General features: G+C 45.9%; 1 protein-coding gene across 1 annotated transcript; it reads right to left on the bottom strand.

The window, feature by feature from the left end:
- Positions 1-776: 776 nt before the first annotated feature.
- LOC127345554 (uncharacterized) lies at positions 777-23,151 on the bottom strand. The gene is made up of 3 exons (XM_051372042.2): positions 22,769-23,151; positions 1,305-1,497; positions 777-1,033 (listed from the first exon to the last, which is right to left on the bottom strand). Exons 1-3 carry the CDS (start codon positions 22,992-22,994, stop codon positions 1,030-1,032), a joined length of 423 nt encoding a protein of 140 aa, XP_051228002.1. The 5' UTR covers positions 22,995-23,151; the 3' UTR covers positions 777-1,029.
- Between the last annotated feature and the right edge of the window lie 319 nt (positions 23,152-23,470).

Genomic DNA, 23,470 nt, shown 5'->3' with positions numbered 1-23,470 from the left:
TCAACTAGTGCACTTGGTTTCACTCGATTTGGGTTAGTCTATCTCAAGTTATTAACAGAATAGTGCTACTGGTTTTAACAGAAATTAACAGAAACTTCAAATATTAAGTCGGGCGGGAAAATCCTGGGCTGCGCAGGGGGTGGAGTGTTGGGCCGGCCCAGGAGGGGTTTCCAGGTGGGGGAGGTGAAGAAATAAAGAAAAAGAAGAGAGGGCCCAGGCGGGCCAGGCCTGCATGCATGGGCTGACGTGGCCTCACGGGCCGACGTGGCCGTGCACGCACGATCGGGTCGGGGCTCTTCTCCCTCCCGCGACCATGCTCGCGTATCGGAAGAGACCGGAGGAGGACGGCGGTCCAGGGGCTCACCTGCGCGAGTGGGCGGCCGACGGCGAGGGCTGGGCGGAGCAGCGGCGGGTCGGGCGGACGTAGGGCGCGCGTCCAGGGCGCGTTCTCCTCCTCCCCAGTTGCTCCCCTCATCGCAAGGTTTCGGATTTCGTTTTGCAAAATTTACCGGGCCTGGGCGAAATGGGCGAAATTCGGTTTTTCGGAAAAATTTCGGAAAATCTCGGATGAAAATGTCAAACCAAAATTTGAATTTTGGGACGAAAAATGACCGAAATTTGAACGAAAATTGACAAAAAAATTGAAATAGACAAAGTAAAAAATTGTATGGAAGAATCTTGAGCAAAATAAACAAGTTATAGCATAATCAAGGATCCATCAAATCAGGATTTACTAAGACTTGAACTGACGATCAAACACTACTGGTAACCATCCAGAAAATCAAAAAAATGTATAGTCCAATACTCCAACCACACAACAATAGTCCAGCTCAACAGTCTTAACAACACAGATTAAGAGTCCACATTAGAGTCTTGCGTCAAGTAAAAATTTAAATCGACATCTAATACAACCGAAGCGTTTCAACGTTCAAACATGACAGCCACAAAACACAAACAGGAGAGTTCAATATTGACTTGTTTTCCACCCTTATGTCTTGCGTCAAGTAAAAATCTCTTATGCTCCCAGGCTCAGCTTCAAAGGAAGAAACATCAAATATCAGTACATGAAATAAAATGTCGTAGCATTGCAAATCATATAAAATATCACAAGCTGAAGCATTTTAGAAAGAAGACATAGTATTCAGCAGGGGATAACATGCTTATAGCTGGCAATATATGTCGCACAGCACAGAAGCACATGTTTATGACAGAGTTTATGCAAAGCACATCAGCTCGTGTTTATGAGCTAATATATGCAACACATAAGAAATGGGAAACTATTGATCGCATCACAAGGTACTTACCTGTTCCTCATTACATCACGTATGTTTCTTGGAACGTTAGGACACTGCCTCACATCTCCTGATAAACAACTAAGATGCTGCCTAAAGCGGGTTGAACCTCCTTTGCTTTTCAGGTTGCAATACCCACACTCAAATCCTCCACCGAACATACGACCATGGTTCCAAATATAATAGATGTCATTGTTTTCATGTCCTACAAGGATGAATAGAATCAAGCATGGGTCAACAATATTTATAAAACATTACAGATAAGTAATCAAAATCAACAAAGTTCCAACCCTAAAATGCATTATAATATCAAGTAAACAAAATCAAGAAAGTAAACAGATTTAAGCACACGTAAAAAGAGCATTGGTTTCGATATAAAATGGTATATTGGATAAATGGTTATCATACTATATTAGATCAATGGTTAACAACGGTTCCAATGTAAAAAAGAGTAAACAGATTTAAGCACAAGTAAAAAAGAGTAAAAGACAATTAAATTAACAAAGTTCTCATACTATATTGGATTGATGGTTGCCACTTTCACTCCTTCGGGTTTCATCAATGCTGACCCTATCAGGATAGGGACGTATAAAACATACTGTAATCAATAGTTGCCACATGGTTAAATTTCATCAAGTATAAAGCATGTATCAGACTAAGTTCTATTTAGATTCCAAGCAATTGTATTCTGGACAGAAAATCAACATCAATAATATACATTAGCAATCGAATGACCTTTCAGCATATAAGAAACAAACTAAATGTAATTAATTCTGTTACTTTTCAGCATTCAAGAAACAAAATTAAATTGCAGACTCATAAACATGTATATTATTTTGGTGTATGGGGACTAATCGTAGAATCTTTTTTTGGATATTAAAAATTAAAGGTGCACCTAAGTTTATTTTGGTGCTTTCAGAGCCACATATAATACTCTGAAAAATAGCTATACTAATATACCATTGATCTAGCATCAAAGATTATGCATCCATGCATATATACCATAAAGATTCTACGATTAGTCCCCATACACAACACTGTTCGCACATGAATCTTCTCTGTGATGAGCTGCTACGTATTTGTGTGATGGACTACACAAGCTAGCTACAAAATCTAAACTACCACAAACTCTAATTAAGCATGCATTGTACTGGTGTTGGCGTCCGAAACCCACCGGCGAGCAACGGCTGGCAACACGAAGAGCCGGGAACAACCTAGGGCTGCGGCTGGCCCTGGTCCCTCCGAGCGACGGCCCGCAAAGCTCCTGGTACGCACGTCCCGATGCTGGTGCAAGGGCGTGCCACCTGATCTATACCTGATCAGGAAGGTGATGGATTTGCTTCGCTTAGTTCCCTGCATGGCATACACGTAAACATTAAATACGAGCCTCGATCGGCTCTCAGGTTGTCCCGTGAATCGGCTCAAGGAGCCGATCCACCCATGACTCGTATGAGGTTTACGATTGCATGGTGGTCCTGCTTGATCAAAACAAAGCTAAAACGACCTACGACGATCTAGGGTTTTCACCGCATAATCGGAACATCCTACTCGTGATTGAGCCTGGCAGCCACGCACGGTGCTAATAAACCGACCCTAGACAAGGCCTAAAAACCAACATTAAGTTGATCCCCGGAACATCTTGTCTAGGGTTAGCAAACTACACCCTACGTGCTACTGGATCATTTAACCCGTTTGTAAGGCCTAACTATGCAGATATTAAACTAATCCTTGATGAATCAAGGAGCAATCATAACGGATCGGATCTACTAAACAATGATCAAGCAAGGTGCCGCCCTTACACCTAGGAAAGGTGTAAGGGCGGCTAGACGTCTAAGGGTTGCATGAACGAAAGCATGTGATACGATGAAAACAATGCTAACCCTAGCACATCTATGATAACTACGTTGCTCGCCATCAACAAGGCTTCAGCACGAGCAACGCATGGACAACGAATAAACGTATACTGCCTAGATCGCAAGATGCGATCTAGGCAGCATGATGCTTACCCGGAAGAAACCCTCGAAACAAGGGGTTGGCGATGCGCCTAGATTGGTTTGTGATGAACATGATTGTTGTTTTTCTCAATAACCCTAGATACATATTTATAGTCCGTAGACTTTCTAACGTGGGAATAATCCCAACCGTGCACGAGCCAAATTCTAACTAACCGACACGTATCCTACTATATTTACAGATACAAGGGCAAACTGCCCAAACTTCGTGTATAAGGCCGGTTCACGTATTTCTTCCATGTATATTCTTCAAGCACAATCTCGATCGCGGCCCACCTCTGATCCGGTCAAATTCTGGTGATAACACATGCCCCCCTGGTTTTGGAATTGATAATTCCAAAATCACTCTGCTTTTTCTTCGTCGGGTCATGTCGTGGCAGAGCAAAACCGCCGCAGTATCCTTCATCATGATGCCTTGCCTTCTCAACTTCTCCGCGTGATTTGACCGTTGTTCTTTTTTTCTTTTGGGCACCACTTCCTCGGAAACTGCTGTGGCATTAAATCTCCACTATATCCCCTTTATTTAACCACTCTGAACAGTTCGCCACTTCATCCCCTTGCTCTGTTCTGGCCATCGGCACCCAAAAATTCCCCATCTCCCGTAGCCATGTCTTCCTCTTCTTCCTCCTCCGCCTCGTCGGATCTTTCTTCCCAGTCCTTCTCCTCTTCGTCCTCCTCCAGCTCGTCGGTCTTCTCCGACTCTTCCTCATCTCGCGAGCCGACGCCGGAGTGGGGCTCGCTGGCGGCGCACGACATCCTCGCCGCATCGGAGTGGGACAAGGAGGACCACGAGCCCTACGTCTGGTCCGAGGATGACAAGTCCTTGACCAGTGGCGACGACGACCTTCAGTTCCTCGCCGATGGGGAGCTGGAAGCGACGAGCGAGGACGACTCGTTCTCGTGGGATGGCTACACTTCCTCCGAAGAGGAGGAAGAAGAAGACGACGACGACTCCCTCGAGGACTATCCGCCGGCGAAGCGCTTCCGTGCCGGATCGGATGATGACGACGACGACGACGAGGAGGAGGAGGAGGCTCCCATAGAGGGCTATGGGAGCAGCGACGAGGAGCTCGCCGGCAGCAGCGCCGACGAGAGCTCCGATGACGAAGGCAGCGACGGCCCGTAGAGCAGGGTCGACTAGTATAGGTCTAGTAGTAGTAGCAGATTGGCCAATAGGCCCTTCTTTTGTTCTTCCTCCCCTGAGCAATCGGCTCTTTCCTTGTAAGAAATCTCCTTTATTAATGAAGAAAAATATTCCTCTATTAATTTTGATTCCTTGTCGATTTTGCCGATTGTCAAACGAAGTTGATGCACAAAGAGCCGATGGCAGGGCATCAGCTTATGCCATAAACATGCTTTCAAGGCCATAACCGTTGCCTATTCACACGGTCAACAGATCCAATTCGTGTCTACGCTATCTCCCGGTCTCAAACGCGCAGATTCAGCCAATCCAACGGGAGAAACATCTCAGATGCCACGAACTCTGGCATGAAACCGATCTGTTAATCCGCTCCATTGAGTTTTGTTCCTCTAGAGTCGATGGCTACACATCGGCTTTTTCGTTATTCTAAAGTCGATGTCCATGCATCGGTTGTACTGATATCCATATTTCTCAAGTCGATGTCTGCTCATCGGCTATGATTTGTATATAATTTTTTTTTACTGGCCGATTTCGTGAATCGGCCCCCATATTTCATTTACTGGTCATCCCACATGCTTGGGAAATATTTCTTGAGATGCTGGCCATTGACAGCTACTGGGAACTTAGCACCGTCTAGCTGCTCTAGCATGTATGCATTACCCTTCAATGCTTGGACAACTTTATAGGGACCGTGCCAATTAGGAGACCATTTACCATACGCTTTATCCTTGGTTCCTAATGGCAACACAGCTTCCCATACTAGATCACCAACTTGAAACTCCTTTGGTCTTACCTTCTTATTGTATGCACGAGCTACCCTAGCTTTATTCTCTTTAATCTTCTCCAACGACCAAAGTCTAAGTTCTGTTGCATCCTCAATAGTGTCACTCATCAAAGCTGCATATTCTTCAGCTGTTAGATCATTCTGAAACGTGACACGTCTTGATCCAGCCGTAATTTCCCAAGGCAATACGGCTTCCTGCCCATAGACGAGCTGGTAAGGCGAAGTCTTTATGGCTCCATGGCATGACATGCGGTAGGCCCACAAAGCTTCTGACAGTGTTTCATACCAAACCCTAGGGTTCTCGTCAATCTTCCTCTTGATCAGCTTGATCAGGCTCTAATTAGACGCTTCAGCTTGCCCGTTGGCTTGAGCATAGTATGGAGATGATCGGATCAGCTTGATCCCCATGTCATCGCAGAATTTTCTGAATTCTTTAGAAATAAAGACCGAACCTCCATCGGTCGTGATTGTTTGGGGAATCCCGAACCTATGAATGGCGTGTTCTTTGATAAATTTGATAACATCTTCTGAGTTTACCTTCTTCATAGGAACGGCCTCCACCCACTTGGTGAAGTAATCTGTAATGGCCAGAATCCACTCGTGGCCTTTGCTTGACGCATGATGGATTTTGCCGATCATATCCATGCCCCAACCTCGAAATGGCCAAGGCTTGATGATAGGGTTCATCGCTGACGCGGGTACCATCTGAATCTTCCCGAACATCTGACACGCTTGGCATCCCTTGCAGTACTTGAAGCAATCCTCAAGCATAGTGGGCCAATAAAACCCTGATCGCCTAATCAGCCACTTCATCTTATGAGCCGATTGGTGAGTTCCACAGGCGCCTTCATGCACCTCATGTAAGAGCCGATTAGACTCAGTTGGTCCCAGGCACTTGAGTAGTAACCCTTCCAACGTCCTGTAGAACATGTCATCTCCTATAAGGACATATTTCATGTCCTTGTATCTTATCCGTTTAGGTGCCCCCCGAGCCGAATCCTTCAAGTAATTGAAGATATCGGCTCTCCAACCGTCCTGTTCCAGGAACTGCACCTGAACTTCTGACCCATCTGGTATGTCCTTGTACCCTGACGCCATTTGCGCGAGATCATTGGCGTCGGTATTCTGAGATCTTGGGACCCAAGTGAAATTGATGTACCGAAAATGTGTCATCAGCTCACGACATTCCATCCAATATGGGAAGAGTGACTCACTCTCGCACTTGTATTCGTCCGTGAGCTGGGAAATCACCAACTTCGAGTCTCCAAAAAGCTCCACCGCTTCTGCCCCGGCTTCCAGCAGCAACTCCAGTCCCTTGCGTACTGCCTCATACTCAGCAACATTGTTTGTGCAAGGGGTAGATAGTCTGATGGAGAAAGAGTATGTTGCCCCCCGAGGCGACACGAGCAGAATGCCGATGCCACAACCATCGTCACAAGCCGATCCATCGAAGAACATAGCCCATGCACGTATATATAGTGCTGCTATATTAGTATTGATCCGTTCAGCTATGAGATCGGCCAACGCTTGTCCCTTGACTGCTTTTGCAGGCTGATACCGGAGATCAAACTCCGATAACGCAAACATCCACTTACCAAGTCGGCCTTTCAAAACAGGAGCCGACAGCATGTGCTTGACAACGTCTGACTTGCATATGACGATTATTTCTGCCGTCAAAAGGATGTGATGGAGCTTGGTGCAGGTGAAGAACAGGCAGAGGCATAACTTCTCGACCTCAGGATACCTTGTCTCTGCATCCAACATCCTTCTGCTGAGGTAGAATACAACCTTTTCAACGCCCTCATAGAGTTGCACCACCACTGAAGCAATGGACGTGTCAGCTACTGATAGGTAGACATAGAACGGCCTGTCCTGCTGAGGCGGAACCAGTACAGGCAGTGTTGTTAGATACCGCTTAATCTCGTCAAACGCCTACTGCTGTTCTGCCCCCCAGTGAAACTCGTCATCAGATTTAATCTTGACCAATGCCATGAACGGCTCAATTCGTCCTGAGAGATTAGAGATGAATCGCCGGACGAAATTGATCTTGCCGATCAGACGCTGGAGCTCCTTCTTCGTGGTAGGCGGCTGCATGGTACGTACTGCCTCCTGACTTTTCAGGCCGATCTCAATTCCTCGTTCATGAACAAGAAAACCTAGGAACTGACCGGCCGTCACACCAAAGGCACACTTCTTTGGATTCATTCTGAGTCCGAACTTCCGAGTTCGGTCTAGGATGCGTCGCAAATCATCCATGTGTCCTTCCATGGAGACAGACTTGACCACCATGTCATCGATGTAGATTTCCACCAACTTGCCGATCAGATCATGAAAAATATAATTCATGGCTCGTTGGTATGTTGCACCGGCATTCTTCAAACCAAAAGTCATGACCACATATTCGAACAAGCCCACTGATCCTGGTACTCGGAATGCATTCTTGTGTATATCTTCTGGGGCCATGAAAATCTGGTTGTAGCCGGCATTGCCATCCATGAAACTCAACACCTTGTGGCCAGCAGTTGCGTTGATCAATGTTTCTGCCACAGGCATTGGATATTCATCCTTTGGAGTGGCTCTGTTAAGATCTCGAAAATCTATGGCCACACACCAGCGGCCGTCCTTTTTCTCCATAGGTACAATACTGGAGATCCATTCAGCATACCTGCATGGCCTGATGAATCCAGCGGCCAACATTTTCTCGATCTCTTTCTTGACTTCTTCGAGAATTTCGGCCTTCATCTGACGTGCTCGTTGTTGGAATGGCCGAAATCCTTTCTTGAGAGGGAGCCGATGCTCAATGATGCTCCTGTCTAACCCAGGCATCTCTGTGTAATCCCATGCAAAGCAATCTGGGTACTCTTTTAATAGAGCTATCATCTGGCTCCTGAGATGGGGATCTAACTTCTTGCTGATGAAGGTTGGTCGTGGCTTATCCCCAGGACCAATGTCGACTTCTTCCAGTTCATCAGCCGATGTAAACCCATACACCCTAGCTTTCCGTCACCTGTTAGATCGACGCTGAACACAGGCAAAACGTATGGCAAGGATAATATGGGCCGATTGCTGGAATCGGCCCCCATCTTGATTGCATTGCTCAAAAGAGGTTTACATCTTGTCCGTGCTTCACTATGACTACGTGACATACTTGAGACAAGATCATTACTTTTTATTTTTTGGGGCCGATCACAAGGATCGGCCTTCCCATGTACGTTCATAGACTTTGCTCTTGTTACCCGGTCAGGCCAGTGGATAAGACCAGCCTCACCCCGTATTTTGACACGTCGATGTACTCGCAGTCGTCCAAAGTGATGCCTGAGAGTGGCTCTTGGCCTTCCGTCTCCCAAACGTTCATGCCAGCTGATACGTCTCCGACGTATCGATAATTTCTTATATTCCATGCCACATTATTGATGTTATCTACATGTTTTATGCACACTTTATGTCATATTCGTGCATTTTCTGGAACTAACCTATTAACAAGATGCCGAAGTGCCAGTTGTTGTTTTCTGCTGTTTTTGGTTTCAGAAATCCTAGTAACAAAATATTCTCGGAATTGGACGAAATCAACGCCCAGGGGCCTATTTTGCCACGAAGCTTCCAGAAGTCCGAAGAGGAGACGAAGTGGGGCCACGAGGCGCCCAAACCATAGGGCGGCGTGGCCCCCCCCTTGGCCGCGCGGCCCTGTGGTGTGGGGCCCTCGTGCCGCCTCCTGACCTGCCCTTCCGCCTACTTAAAGCCTCCGTCGCGAAACCCCCTGTACCGAGAGCCACGATACGGAAAACCTTCCAGAGACGCCGCCGCCGCCGATCCCATCTCGGGGGATCCAGGAGATCGCCTCCGGCACCCTGCCGGAGAGGGGAATCATCTCCCGGAGGACTCTACGCCGCCATGGTCGCCTCCGGAGTGATGTGTGAGTAGTCTACCCCTGGACTATGGGTCCATAGCAGTAGCTAGATGGTTGTCTTCTCCCCATTGTGCTATCATTGTCGGATCTTGTGAGCTGCCTAACATGATCAAGATCATCTATCTGTAATTCTATATGTTGCGTTTGTTGGGATCCGATGAATAGAGAATACTTGTTATGTTGATTATCAAAGTTATATCTATGTGTTGTTTATGATCTTGCATGCTCTCCGTTACTAGTAGATGCTCTGGCCAAGTAGATGCTTGTAACTCCAAGAGGGAGTATTTATGCTCGATAGTGGGTTCATGCCTGCATTGACACACAGGACGATGTGAGAAAGTTCTAAGGTTGTGTTGTGTTGTTGCCACTAGGGATAAAACATTGATGCTATGTCTAAGGATGTAGTTGTTGATTACATTACGCACCATACTTAATGCAATTGTCTGTTGCTTTGCAACTTAATACTGGAGGGGGTTCGGATGATAACCTGAAGGTGGACTTTTTAGGCATAGATGCAGTTGGATGGCGGTCTATGTACTTTGTCATAATGCCCAATTAAATCTCACTATACTCATCATGATATGTATGTGCATGGTCATGCCCTCTTTATTTGTCAATTGCCCAACTGTAATTTGTTCACCCAACATGCTGTTTATCTTATGGGAGAGACACCTCTAGTGAACTGTGGACCCCGGTCCAATTCTCTATACTGAAATACAATCTACTGCAATACTTGTTCTACTGTTTTCTGCAAACAATCATCTTCCACACAATACGGTTAATCCTTTGTTACAGCAAGCCGGTGAGATTGACAACCTCACTGTTTCGTTGGGGCAAAGTACTTTGGTTGTGTTGTGCAGGTTCCACGTTGGCGCCGGAATCCCTGGTGTTGCGCCGCACTACATCCCGCCGCCATCAACCTTCAACGTGCTTCTTGGCTCCTCCTGGTTCGATAAACCTTGGTTTCTTTCTGAGGGAAAACTTGCTGCTGTGTGCATCATACCTTCCTCTTGGGGTTCCCAACGAACGTGTGAGTTACACGCCATCACCAGCCGTTGAAATCTCGGCTGTATCGTCTGCCTGGACGACTTCTACTTCATCTCCATCCCACTGTATTAAACATTGGTGCATCGTGGATGGAATGCAACAGTTGGCGTGGATCCAATCTCTCCCTAGCAGGACAGCGTAAGTGCTCTTGATATCGACAATGAAGAATGTCGTAGGGATGGTTTTCCTCCCTACGGTCAGATCCACGTTCAGAACACCTTGTGTATCAGATGCTTGGCCGTTGAAATCGCTCAGTGTAACGTTGGTCTTGATCAGATCCGAGCTAGAGCGTCCCAACCGACGTAGCATGGAGTATGGCATGATGTTGACTGCCGCTCCGGTGTCTACCAGCATCCTATTGACAGGCTGCCCATTGTTATAACCTTGTAAGTACAGGGCCTTCAGGTGTTTGTAGCGTCTTTCACGTGGCTTCTCAAAGATAACCGGCCGTGGGCCGCAGTCAAGTTGTGCCACAGGCGCTTCATCTAATCCTGGAGCACAAAACTCCGCTGGAAGGATGAACACCATGTTTGTACTAGCCGATGTCTCATCATCGGCTTTCCTTTGCTTGGGGCGCCACTCCATCTTTTGTGGTCGACCCTCTTCGTCCAAGGTTCGTTGAATTTTCGCGGCCAGATCAGGCCGCGCCTTCCTTAGCGTGTGCAGGTATAACCTTTCGGCTTCCTCCAAGCCACGTAGTCGCTGAACCCTACGCTTTTGGGAACGGCTGAGTCCATCAGGGCACCACCTTGGCCGGTGGTACTTGTCCTCTTCTTCTTCGTAGTCATCTTCTAACTCCTCGAGGTCTTCTTCCCGAGAGGACTCAGTTTGCTTGTTCCTAAATGGGAGAGGCCCTAGACGTTTGAACACTGACACGTCTGTTGCACCCTTCTTCTTCTGTCTACATTCTGGGCAGTTGCCGATTGTAGGCAATCGGCTCATTCCTGAATCCCAGCAGTGTTTGAAGAAAGGACAGTCCCAGTGCTTGTCCACGTCGTCTTGTTCTCTTGACCTTTCCTTGGCACGGCGCTCGTATCTCTCCTCATCACGATCATGCCGACGATGTCTCCTAGCGTCCCTGCTAGCTGGACGATCCCTTTCATCGTCGCTGTTGTACCGCCGGCGCTGGTCGTACTGACTTACATATTTGTTGAGGAGATGATCAGAGAGAGGTCGTTGATATCGCACATTCTTCACTTCTCCCTCTGTGATGTAGCGTTTGCCATCGTGCCGGAGCCGATCGCGTGGAGCGGCTTCCTCTTTGTCCTTGCTACGAGAGCGGCTACCCTCGCCTTTGTCCTTACCAGAGTGGTGCCCAGGCTCGACCACGTTAATGCTCAACGAGAAACCTGGTTGGCACCCCTCGGGGTAAGCGTACTCCACCGTGTTAACGGCGGGGAAGGGGTGTGTGTCGACTTTCATGGCGTACTGGTTGAAGATTAGACGCCCTTGTTCTATCGCCATTTGGATCTGCTGACGCCACACCCTGCAGTCGTTGGTGGTATGGGAGAACATGTTATGCCATTTGCAGTATGGCTTTCCGTTCAGCTCCTGTACCATGGGGATTTTGAGGCCTTCGGGTAACTTCAGCTGCTTCTCCTTAAGTAAGAGGTCGAAAATTTGCTCAGCTTTAGTTACGTCAAAGTCAAACCCTCTGGGAGGTCCTTGTGGCTTAACCCACTTGCAGGACACGGGGGTTGCCCCCCGAGTCCATTCAGCCACTGCTACCTCTTGATCTCCCGCAGACCCTTCATCTTCCTCTGTCTCAACCAGGACTACTGCACGCTTGAATTTGTCCTGGTACAGTGATACGTCTCCGACGTATCGATAATTTCTTGTGTTCCATGCCATATTATTGATAATATCTACATGTTTTATGCACACTTTATGTCATATTCGTGCATTTTCTGGAACTAACCTATTAACAAGATGCCGAAGTGCCAGTTGCTGTTTTCTACTTTTTTTGGTTTCAGAAATCCTAGTAACGAAATATTCTCGGAATTGGACGAAATCAACGCCCAGGGTCCTATTTTGCCACGAAGCTTCCAGAAGACCGAAGAGGAGACGAAGTGGGGCCACGAGGCGGCCAAACCCTAGGGCGGCGCGGCCTGGCCCCTGGCCGCGCCGACCTGTGGTGTGGGGCCCTCGTGTGGCCCCCTGACCTGCCCTTCCGCCTACTTAAAGCCTCCGTCGCGAAACCCCCAGTACCGAGAGCCACGATACGGAAAACCTTCCAGAGACGCCGCCGCCGCCAATCCCATCTCGGGGGATTCAGGAGATCGCCTCCGGCACCCTGCCGGAGAGGGGAATCATCTCCCGGAGGACTCTACGCCGCCATGGTCGCCTCCGGAGTGATGAGTGAGTAGTCTACCCCTGGACTATGGGTCCATAGCAGTAGCTAGATGGTTGTCTTCTCCCCATTGTGCTTCATTGTCGGGTCTTGTGAGCTGCCGAACATGATCAAGATCATCTATCTGTAATTCTATATGTTGCGTTTGTTGGGATTCGATGAATAGAGAATACTTGTTATGTTGATTATCAAAGTTATGTCTATGTGTTGTTTATGATCTTGCATGCTCTCCGTTATTAGTAGATGCTCTGGCCAAGTTGATGCTAGTAACTCCAAGAGGGAGTATTTATGCTCGATAGTGGGTTCATGTCTCCGTGAATCTGGAGGGGTGACAAGAACCTCTAAGATTATGGATGTGCTGTTGCCACTAGGGATAAAACATTGGTGCGATGTTCGAGGATGTAGTCACTGATTACATTACGCGCAATACTTAATGCAATTGTCTGTTGTTAGCAACTTAATACTGGAGGGGGTTCGGATGATAACCTGAAGGTGGACTTTTTAGGCATAGATGCATGCTGGATAGCGGTCTATGTACTTTGTCGTAATGCCCAATTAAATGTCACTATACTCATCATAATATGTATGTGCATGGTCATGCCCTCTTTATTTGTCAATTGCCCAACTGTAATTTGTTCACCCAACATGCTGTTTATCTTATGGGAGAGACACCTCTAGTGAACTGTGGACCCCGGTCCAATTCTCTATACTGAAATACAATCTACAGCAATACTGTTCTACTATTTTCTGCAAACAATCATCATCCACACTATACATCTAATCCTTTGTTACAGCAAGCCGGTGAGATTGACAACCTCACTGTTTCGTTGGGGCAAAGTACTTGGTTTGTGTTGTGCAGGTTCCACGTTGGCGCCGGAATCCCTGGTGTTGCGCCGCACTACATCTCGCCGCCATCAACCTTCAACGTGCTTCTTGGCTCCTACTGGTTCGATAAACCTTGGTTTCATACTGAGGGAAAACTTGCCGCTGTACGCATCACACCTTCCTCTTGGGGTTCCCAACGGACGTGTGCTGTACACGCCATCAAGCAATTTTTCTGGCGCCGTTGCCGGGGAGATCAAGACACGCTGCAAGGGGAGTCTCCACTTCCCAATCTCTTTACTTTGTTTTTGTCTTGCTTTATTTTATTTACTACTTTGTTTGCTGCATTATATCAAAACACAAAAAAATTAGTTGCTAGTTTTACTTTATTTGCTATCTTGTTTGCTATATCAAAAACACAAAAAAATTAGTTACTTGCATTTACTTTATCTAGTTTGCTTTATTTACTACTGCTAAAATGGCCACCCCTGAAAATACTAAGTTGTGTGACTTCACAACCACAAATAATAATGATTTCTTATGCACACCTATTGCTCCACCTGCTACTACAGCAGAATTCTTTGAAATTAAACCTGCTTTACTGAATCTTGTTATGCGAGAGCAATTTTCTGGTGTTAGTTCTGATGATGCTGCTGTCCATCTTAATAATTTTGTTGAACTATGTGAAATGCAAAAATATAAAGATGTAGATGGTGACATTATAAAATTAAAATTGTTCCCTTTCTCATTAAGAGGAAGAGCTAAAGATTGGTTGCTATCTCTGCCTAAGAATAGTATTGATTCATGGACTAAATGCAAGGATGCTTTTATTGGTAGATATTATCCCCCTGCTAAAATTATATCTTTGAGGAGTAGCATAATGAATTTTAAACAATTAGATACTGAACATGTTGCACAAGCATGGGAAAGAATGAAATCTCTGGTTAAAAATTGCCCAACCCATGGACTGACTACTTGGATGATCATCCAAACCTTTTATGCAGGACTGAATTTTTCTTCGCGAAACCTATTGGATTCAGCTGCTGGACGTACCTTTATGTCCATCACTCTTGGTGAAGCAACAAAGCTTCTTGATAATATGATGATCAACTACTCTGAATGGCACACGGAAAGAGCTCCACAAGGTAAGAAGGTAAATTCTGTCGAAGAAACCTCTTCCTTGAGTGATAAGATTGATGCTATTATGTCTATGCTTGTGAATGATAGGACTAATGTTGATCCTAATAATGTTCCGTTAGCTTCGTTGGCTGCTCAAAAAGATTATGTTGATGTGAATTTCATTAAGAATAACAATTACAATAACTCTATGCCATATCCTGCTAATGGTAACTCTTATGGTAGATACACTTCACCTAATGAGGAAAAGATGTTAGAAATTGAAAGATCCACCAAGAACTTTATGCAATCGCAATATGAGCAAAATAAATTGTTTACTAAAACTATGAATGAGCAATCTACCTTGTTGAATAATATAGGAAATCAACTTGAAAATCTGAATATGGAAATCTCTGGGTTGCAAACTAAACTTGCGAATGCTGAAAACCGAATCTCATATATGTCTGTGTCACAATCTTCTTTAATTAATAAAATAGCTGCTAAACCTGAGGATATAGAAAATAAAATTGTTACTACAGCAAATGCCATCCAAGTTAGAATTAATGAGAATATAAGATTGATGGCCGAATTGCGTGCTAGGTGGGATAGAGAAGAAAATGAAAAACTAGCTAAAGAAGATAATATAGCTAAAGTTTGGACTATTACCACGACTAGTAATGCTAATGCTACACATGTTGCTGCACCTCCTACTATTAATAATAAAAGAATTGGTGTTAGCAATGTTTCCACTTCTAATGCAAAGCGCGAGAAACTGCCTGAAACTGCTAAAACTGCTGAAACTGCCATTTTTTCCAACATTGGGGATGATGATCCCATTGATTTAGATTATAATGGTTTGAATTTTGATGATTGCCACATCTCTGAAGTTATAAAGTTCTTGCAAAAACTTGCTAAAAGTCCTAATGCTAGTGCTATAAATTTGGCTTTCACGCAACATATTACAAATGCTCTCATAAAAGCTAGAGAAGAGAAACTAGAGCGCGAAGCCTCTATTCCTAGAAAGCTAGAGGATGGTTGGGAGCCCATCATTAAGATGAAGGTTAAAGATTTTGATTGTAATGCTTTATGTGATCTTGGTGCAAGTATTTCCGTTATGCCTAAGAAAATTTATAATATGCTTGACTTGCCACCGCTGAAAAATTGTTATTTGGATGTTAATCTTGCTGATCATTCTACAAAGAAACCTTTGGGGAAAGTTGATAATGTTCGCATTACCGTTAACAATAACCTTGTCCCCGTTGATTTTGTTGTCTTGGATATTGAATGCAATGCATCTTATCCCATCATATTGGGAAGACCTTTTCTTCGAACCGTTGGTGCTATCATTGATATGAAGGAAGGTAATATTAAATATCAATTTCCTCTCAAGAAAGGTATGGAACACTTCCCTAGAAAGAGAATGAAGTTACCTTTTGATTATATCATTAGAACAAATTATGATGTTGACACTTCGCCTCTTGATAATACTTGATACACACTTTCTGTGCCTAGCTGAAAGGAGTTAAAGAAAAGCGCTTATGGGAGACAACCCATGTGGTTTTACTACAGTACTTTGTTTTTATTTTGTGTCTTGGAAGTTGTTTACTACTGTAGCAACCTCTCCTTATCTTAGTTTAGTGTTTTGTTGTGCCAAGTAAAGTCGTTGATAGTAAAGTTCATACTAGATTTGGATTACTGCGCAGAAACAGATTTCTTTGCTGTCACGAATCTGGGCTGTTTTCTCTGTAGGTAACTCAGAAAATTATGCCAATTTACGTGAGTGATCCTCAGATATGTACGCAACTTTCATTCAATTTGAGCATTTTCATTTGAGCAAGTCTGGTGCCTCGATAAAATTCGTCAATACAAACTGTTCTGTTTTGACAGATTCTGCCTTTTATTTCGCATTGCCTCTTTTGCTATGTTGGATGAATTTCTTTGATCCATTAATGTCCAGTAGCTTTATGCAATGTCCAGAAGTGTTAAGAATGATTGTGTCACCTCTGAACATGTTAATTTTTATTGTCCACTAACCCTCTAATGAGTTGTTCTAAGTTTGGTGTGGAGGAAGTTTTCAAGGATCAAGAGAGGGAGATGATACAACATGATCAAGGAGAGTGAAAGCTCTAAGCTTGGGGATGCCCCGGTGGTTCACCCCTGCATATTCTAAGAAGACTCAAGCGTCTAAGCTTGGGGATGCCCAAGGCATCCCCTTCTTCATCGACAATATTATCAGGTTCCTCCCCTGAAACTATATTTTTATTCCATCACATCTTATGTGCTTTTCTTGGAGCGTCGGTTTGTTTTTGTTTTTTGTTTTGTTTGAATAAAATGGATCCTAGCATTCACTGTATGGGAGAGAGACACGCTCCGCTGTAGCATATGGACAAGTATGTCCTTAGGCTCTACTCATAGTATTCATGGCGAAGTTTCTTCTTCGTTAAATTGTTATATGGTTGGAATTGGAAAATGCTACATGTAGTAATTGCTATAATGTCTTGGATAATGTGATACTTGGCAATTGTTGTGCTCATGTTTAAGCTCTTGCATCATATACTTTGCACCCATTAATGAAGAAATACATAGAGCATGCTAAAATTTGGTTTGCATATTTGGTCTCTCTAAAGTCTAGATAATATCCAGTATTGAGTTTTGAACAACAAGGAAGACGGTGTAGATTCTTATAATGTTTACAATATGTCTTTTATGTGAGTTTTGCTGCACCGGTTCATCCTTGTGTTTGTTTCAAATAACCTTGCTAGCCTAAACCTTGTATCGAGAGGGATTACTTCTCATGCATCCAAAATCCTTGAGCCAACCACTATGCCATTCGTGTCCACCATACCTACCTACTACATGGTATTTCTCCGCCATTCCAAAGTAAATTGCTTGAGTGCTACCTTTAAAATTCCATCATTCACCTTTGCAATATATAGCTCATGGGACAAATAGCTTAAAAACTATTGTGGTATTGAATATGTACTTATGCACTTTATCTCTTATTAAGTTGCTTGTTGTGCGATAACCATGTTTCTGGGGACGCCATCAACTATTCTTTGTTGAATATCATGTGAGTTGCTATGCATGTCCGTCTTGTCTGAAGTAAGAGAGATCTACCACCTTATGGTTAAGCATGCATATTGTTAGAGAAGAACATTGGGCCGCTAACTAAAGCCATGATCCATGGTGGAAGTTTCAGTTTTGGACAATATCCTCAATCTCAAATGAGAAAATTAATTGTTGCTACATGCTTATGCATAAAAGAGGAGTCCATTATCTGTTGTCTATGTTGTCCCGGTATGGATGTCTAAGTTGAGAATAATCAATAGCGAGAAATCCAATGCGAGCTTTCTCCTTAGACCTTTGTACAGGCGGCATAGAGGTACCCCTTTGTGACACTTGGTTAAAACATGTGCATTGCGATGATCCGGTAGTCCAAGCTAATTAGGACAAGGTGCGGGCACTATTAGTATACTATGCATGAGGCTTGCAACTTGTAAGATATAATTTACATGATACATATGCTTTATTACTACCGTTGACAAAATTGTTTCATGTTTTCAAAATCAAAGCTCTAGCATAAATATAGCAATCGATGCTTTTCCTCTATGGAGGACCATTCTTTTACTTTCATTGTTGAGTCAGTTCACCTATTTCTCTCCACCTCAAGAAGCAAACACTTGTGTGAACTGTGCATTGATTCCTACATACTTGCATATTGCACTTATTATATTACTCTATGTTGACAATATCCATGAGATATACATGTTACAAGTTGAAAGCAACCGCTGAAACTTAATCTTCCTTTGTGTTGCTTCAATGCCTTTACTTTGATTTATTGCTTTATGAGTTAACTCTTATGTAAGACTTATTGATGCTTGTCTTGAAGTACTATTCATGAAAAGTCTTTGCTATATGATTCACTTGTTTACTCATGTCATATACATTGTTTTGATCACTGCATTCACTACATATGCTTTACAAATAGTATGATCAAGGTTATGATGGCATGTCACTCCAGAAATTATCTTTGTTATCGTTTTACCTGCTCGGGACGAGCAGAACTAAGCTTGGGGATGCTGATACGTCTCCGACGTATCGATAATTTCTTGTGTTCCATGCCACATTATTGATAATATCTACATGTTTTATGCACACTTTATGTCATATTTGTGCATTTTCTGGAACTAACCTATTAACAAGATGCCGAAGTGCCAGTTGCTATTTTCTGCTGTTTTTGGTTTCAGAAATCCTAGTAACGAAATATTCTCGGAATTGGACGAAATCAACGCCCAGGGTCCTATTTTGCCACGAAGCTTCCAGAAGACCGAAGAGGAGACGAAGTGGGGCCACGAGGCGGCCAAACCCTAGGGCGGCGCGGCCTGGCCCCTAGCCGCGCCGACCTGTGGTGTGGGGCCCTCGTGTGGCCCCCTGACCTGCCCTTCCGCCTACTTAAAGCCTCCGTCGTGAAACCCCCAGTACCGAGAGCCACGATACGGAAAACCTTCCAGAGACGCCGCCGCCGCCAATCCCATCTCGGGGGATTCAGGAGATCGCCTCCGGCACCCTGCCGGAGAGGGGAATCATCTCCCGGAGGACTCTACGCCGCCATGGTCGCCTCCGGAGTGATGAGTGAGTAGTCTACCCCTGGACTATGGGTCCATAGCAGTAGCTAGATGGTTGTCTTCTCCCCATTGTGCTTAATTGTCGGGTCTTGTGAGCTGCCGAACATGATCAAGATCATCTATCTGTAATTCTATATGTTGCGTTTGTTGGGATCCGATGAATAGAGAATACTTGTTATGTTGATTATCAAAGTTATGTCTATGTGTTGTTTATGATCTTGCATGCTCTCCGTTATTAGTAGATGCTCTGGCCAAGTTGATGCTAGTAACTCCAAGAGGGAGTATTTATGCTCGCTAGTGGGTTCATGTCTCCGTGAATATGGAGGGGTGACAAGAACCTCTAAGATTATGGATGTGCTGTTGCCACTAGGGATAAAACATTGGTGCTATGTTCGAGGATGTAGTCACTGATTACATTACGCGCAATACTTAATGCAATTGTCTGTTGTTAGCAACTTAATACTGGAGGGGGTTCGGATGATAACCTGAAGGTGGACTTTTTAGGCATAGATGCATGCTGGATAGCGGTCTATGTACTTTGTCGTAATGCCCAATTAAATGTCACTATACTCATCATAATATGTATGTGCATGGTCATGCCCTCTTTATTTGTCAATTGCCCAACTGTAATTTGTTCACCCAACATGCTGTTTATCTTATGGGAGAGACACCTCTAGTGAACTGTGGACCCCGGTCCAATTCTCTATACTGAAATACAATCTACTGCAATACTGTTCTCTTTGTTTTTACGCAAACAATCATCATCCACACTATACATCTAATCCTTTGTTACAGCAAGCCGGTGAGATTGACAACCTCACTGTTTCGTTGGGGCAAAGTACTTGGTTTGTGTTGTGCAGGTTCCACGTTGGCGCCGGAATCCCTGGTGTTGCGCCGCACTACATCTCGCCGCCATCAACCTTCAACGTGCTTCTTGGCTCCTACTGGTTCGATAAACCTTGGTTTCATACTGAGGGAAAACTTGCCGCTGTACGCATCACACCTTCCTCTTGGGGTTCCCAACGGACGTGTGCTGTACACGCCATCATACAGTTCTGGGTGGCACTGTTCATATAATGACAGTTTCTGAACCATATGCACCAGTGATGGGTAGTCTGCTTGGGAAGCCATATCCTTGATCGGTGATGCGAGACCCACCACCGCCAACTCGACTGCCTCTTTTTCAGTCAAACGAGCCGAATAACATCGGTTCCTCACGGTCCTGAAGCGCTGGATGTACTCTGACACTGTTTCTCCGCGCTTTTGTCGTACTTGTGCTAGATCGGCAATGCCAGCCTCGGAAGCTTCTGAGTGGTACTGCATGTGGAATTGTTCCTCCAACTGCTTCCAAGTCCGGATCGAATCTGGTGGCAGTGATGTGTACCACCCAAAAGCCGATCCTGTGAGGGACTGTGCGTAGAACCTCACGCGTAGTGCATCTGCAGCTGAGATCGTGCCCAGCTGCGCCAAATTCGGCTTACATGCTCGATAGAGCTGGAGCCATCTGACCCACTAAACTTGGAGAATTCAGGGAGCCGATATTTGGGTGGTAGTGGGATCAAATCGTAGTCGTTGGGGTACGGCTTGGAATAGCCGATTGCCCTTCTTTTCGGCACCATGCCGAACTGGTCTCTCAAGATCGTGCTGATCTGATCCGCAGTGCTAGCTGCAGGAGTGGAGCTCTGAAGATTCGCTGGCGTGGCATACTTAGCTAGCCACGCTTGCTTCTCAAGATCTGAGCTAGCTACAGGAGTTGAGCTCTGGAGGTTCGTCGGAGTGGCATACTTAGCTAGCCACGTTTGCTTCTCAAGATCTGATCCAGAAGCTCCTCCTGCTGTTCCAGAAGTCCCTGCTGTTGCAGCCTGGTTCATGAGTGCCCAGTTACTGCTGTCTGGCACGTATGTGCACGTGTATCCGTGAGGGACTTCCTTAGGCGCCTCATACAAGAACTGGTAATCGCTAGGATCGCCACCGATCTTGTAGACGACGAATGCCGGTGTACTCGGCACCTCTGGTGCTGCCAGCGCGAACGGCAGCGATGGTCGGCTCTGGAGTGGTAGCTCTCCTTGGTGAGTCCCTAGAGCAGGTCCTGACGGAGAGTACTGATGCCTCAAGATTTCATGGAGCACCCGAAGGGCGACACGCTCCAAAGTGTTCACCAGGCTCTCAGAATGGCGGTGTAGCGAATGAGCTACCATGAAATTGATCTCCTGACGCAAGGACCTGGTGCGTTCTTCTGAAGGGGTGGACAGGTCCACTCCATCGAGCGCGCCTTCAGGTGTGAACCCTCTCCACCTGATGCCGTGCGAGCGGGTCCTGTGGAAAGAGCCGATGAGGTCGGCTTCGAGGATAGCTTTGACGTCGTCATACTTCTTCTTGAGCTCCTCGGGCAGATCCTCGTACGTGACTGGAGTACCTTCCGCCAACTCAGATGTAGATGGTGATGCAGTTAATGTCGAAGATTGTCCCACCGGGCGTGCCAGAATGTGTTGGCGTCCGAAACCCACCGGCGAGCAACGGCTGGCAACACGAAGAGCCGGGAACAACCTAGGGCTGCGGCTGGCCCTGGTCCCTCCGAGCGACGGCCCGCAAAGCTCCTGGTACGCACGTCCCGATGCTGGTGCAAGGGCGTGCCACCTGATCTATACCTGATCAGGAAGGTGATGGATTTGTTTCGCTTAGTTCCCTGCATGGCATACACGTAAACATTAAATACGAGCCTCGATCGGCTCTCAGGTTGTCCCGTGAATCGGCTCAAGGAGCCGATCCACCCATGACTCGTATGGGGTTTACGATTGCATGGTGGTCCTGCTTGATCAAAACAAAGCTAAAACGACCTACAACGATCTAGGGTTTTCACCGCATAATCGGAACATCCTACTCGTGATTGAGCCTGGCAGCCACGCACGATGCTAATAAACCGACCCTAGACAAGGCCTAAAAACCAACATTAAGTTGATCCTCGGAACATCTTGTCTAGGGTTAGCAAACTACACCCTACGTGCTACTGGATCATTCAACCCGTTTGTAAGGCCTAACTATGCAGATATTAAACTAATCCTTGATGAATCAAGGAGATAACGGATCGGATCTACTAAACAATGATCAAGCAAGGTGCCGCCCTTACACCTAGGAAAGGTGTAAGGGCGGCTAGACGTCTAAGGGTTGCATGAACGAAAGCATGTGATACGATGAAAACAATGCTAACCCTAACACATCTATGATAACTACGTTGCTCGCCATCAACAAGGCTTCAGCACGAGCAACGCATGGACAACGAATAAACGTATACTGCCTAGATCGCAAGATGCGATCTAGGCAGCATGATGCTTACCCGGAAGAAACCCTCGAAACAAGGGGTTGGCGATGCGCCTAGATTGGTTTGTGATGAACGTGATTGTTGTTTTTCTCAATAACCCTAGATACATATTTATAGTCCGTAGACTTTCTAACGTGGGAATAATCCCAACCGTGCACGAGCCAAATTCTAACTAACCGACACGTATCCTACTATATTTACAGATACAAGGGCAAACTGCCCAAACTTCGTGTATAAGGCCGGTTCACGTATTTCTTCCATGTATATTCTTCAAGCCCAATCTCGATCGCGGCCCACCTCTGATCCGGTCAAATTCTGGTGATAACAACTGGTACGCTACTTCTCATTCTCACCTTGCCCAGCATTGTTTGCGTCTGGAGGCGTGGCGTTGCCTGAGCCCAGCCCCACCATCGGCCGCGTGTGGCTGCGCTCCATGCTGCTGCCGCCGTCAACCCGGTCGCCGCCTGAGCCCCGATTCCCCAGCAACGATCGCGTGCGGTCGCGCTCCATGGTTGAGGTGCCACTACCGAACCAGTCAATGGCTGAACGACGGCCGTTGAGGACGCCTTCACGTTCCATGGCCGTGGATGGGAGGGAGTGGATGGAGGAGAAGGTTGGGGAGTGGCGGATGCTCGGGAGAAGGATGGCTACGGGCGGAGGCGGCGCTGCCCCTGCCTCACTCTCTTGGTTGCCTGCAGCCGCCGCACAGATGAGAGGCAAGTGGGGAAAAATGAAAATTAGGGTTAGGAAGCACCCAATTCGACCTTTTATACCTCCTAGGGTTATCTCTGCACTATTCTAGACCTTGGGCCGGGCTGCAAATTTAAAATGGGCCGAATTTATTTGAGCGGATCGTACAGATTCTGGGCCCAAACGAAATGGACGAATTTCGGACGAAATTCGATTTTTCGGGCCGAAATTCGAAACCTTGCCTCATCAGCGACTTCCTCGCAGAGGTCCTCGGGCATGTCGACGGCGGCGAGCTCCGGCGGTCCTGGATGGCAAAGGAGGGTATGGTGAGGACCAGAAGGGGATGGGGGAGAAGTTTAAACAGA

Source organism: Lolium perenne, chromosome 3 (assembly GCF_019359855.2).
Source record: "Lolium perenne isolate Kyuss_39 chromosome 3, Kyuss_2.0, whole genome shotgun sequence".
NCBI lineage: Eukaryota > Viridiplantae > Streptophyta > Magnoliopsida > Poales > Poaceae > Lolium > Lolium perenne.
The sequence above is the reverse complement of the archived record's forward strand: the minus strand, read 5'-3'. Positions and strand labels throughout refer to the sequence as shown.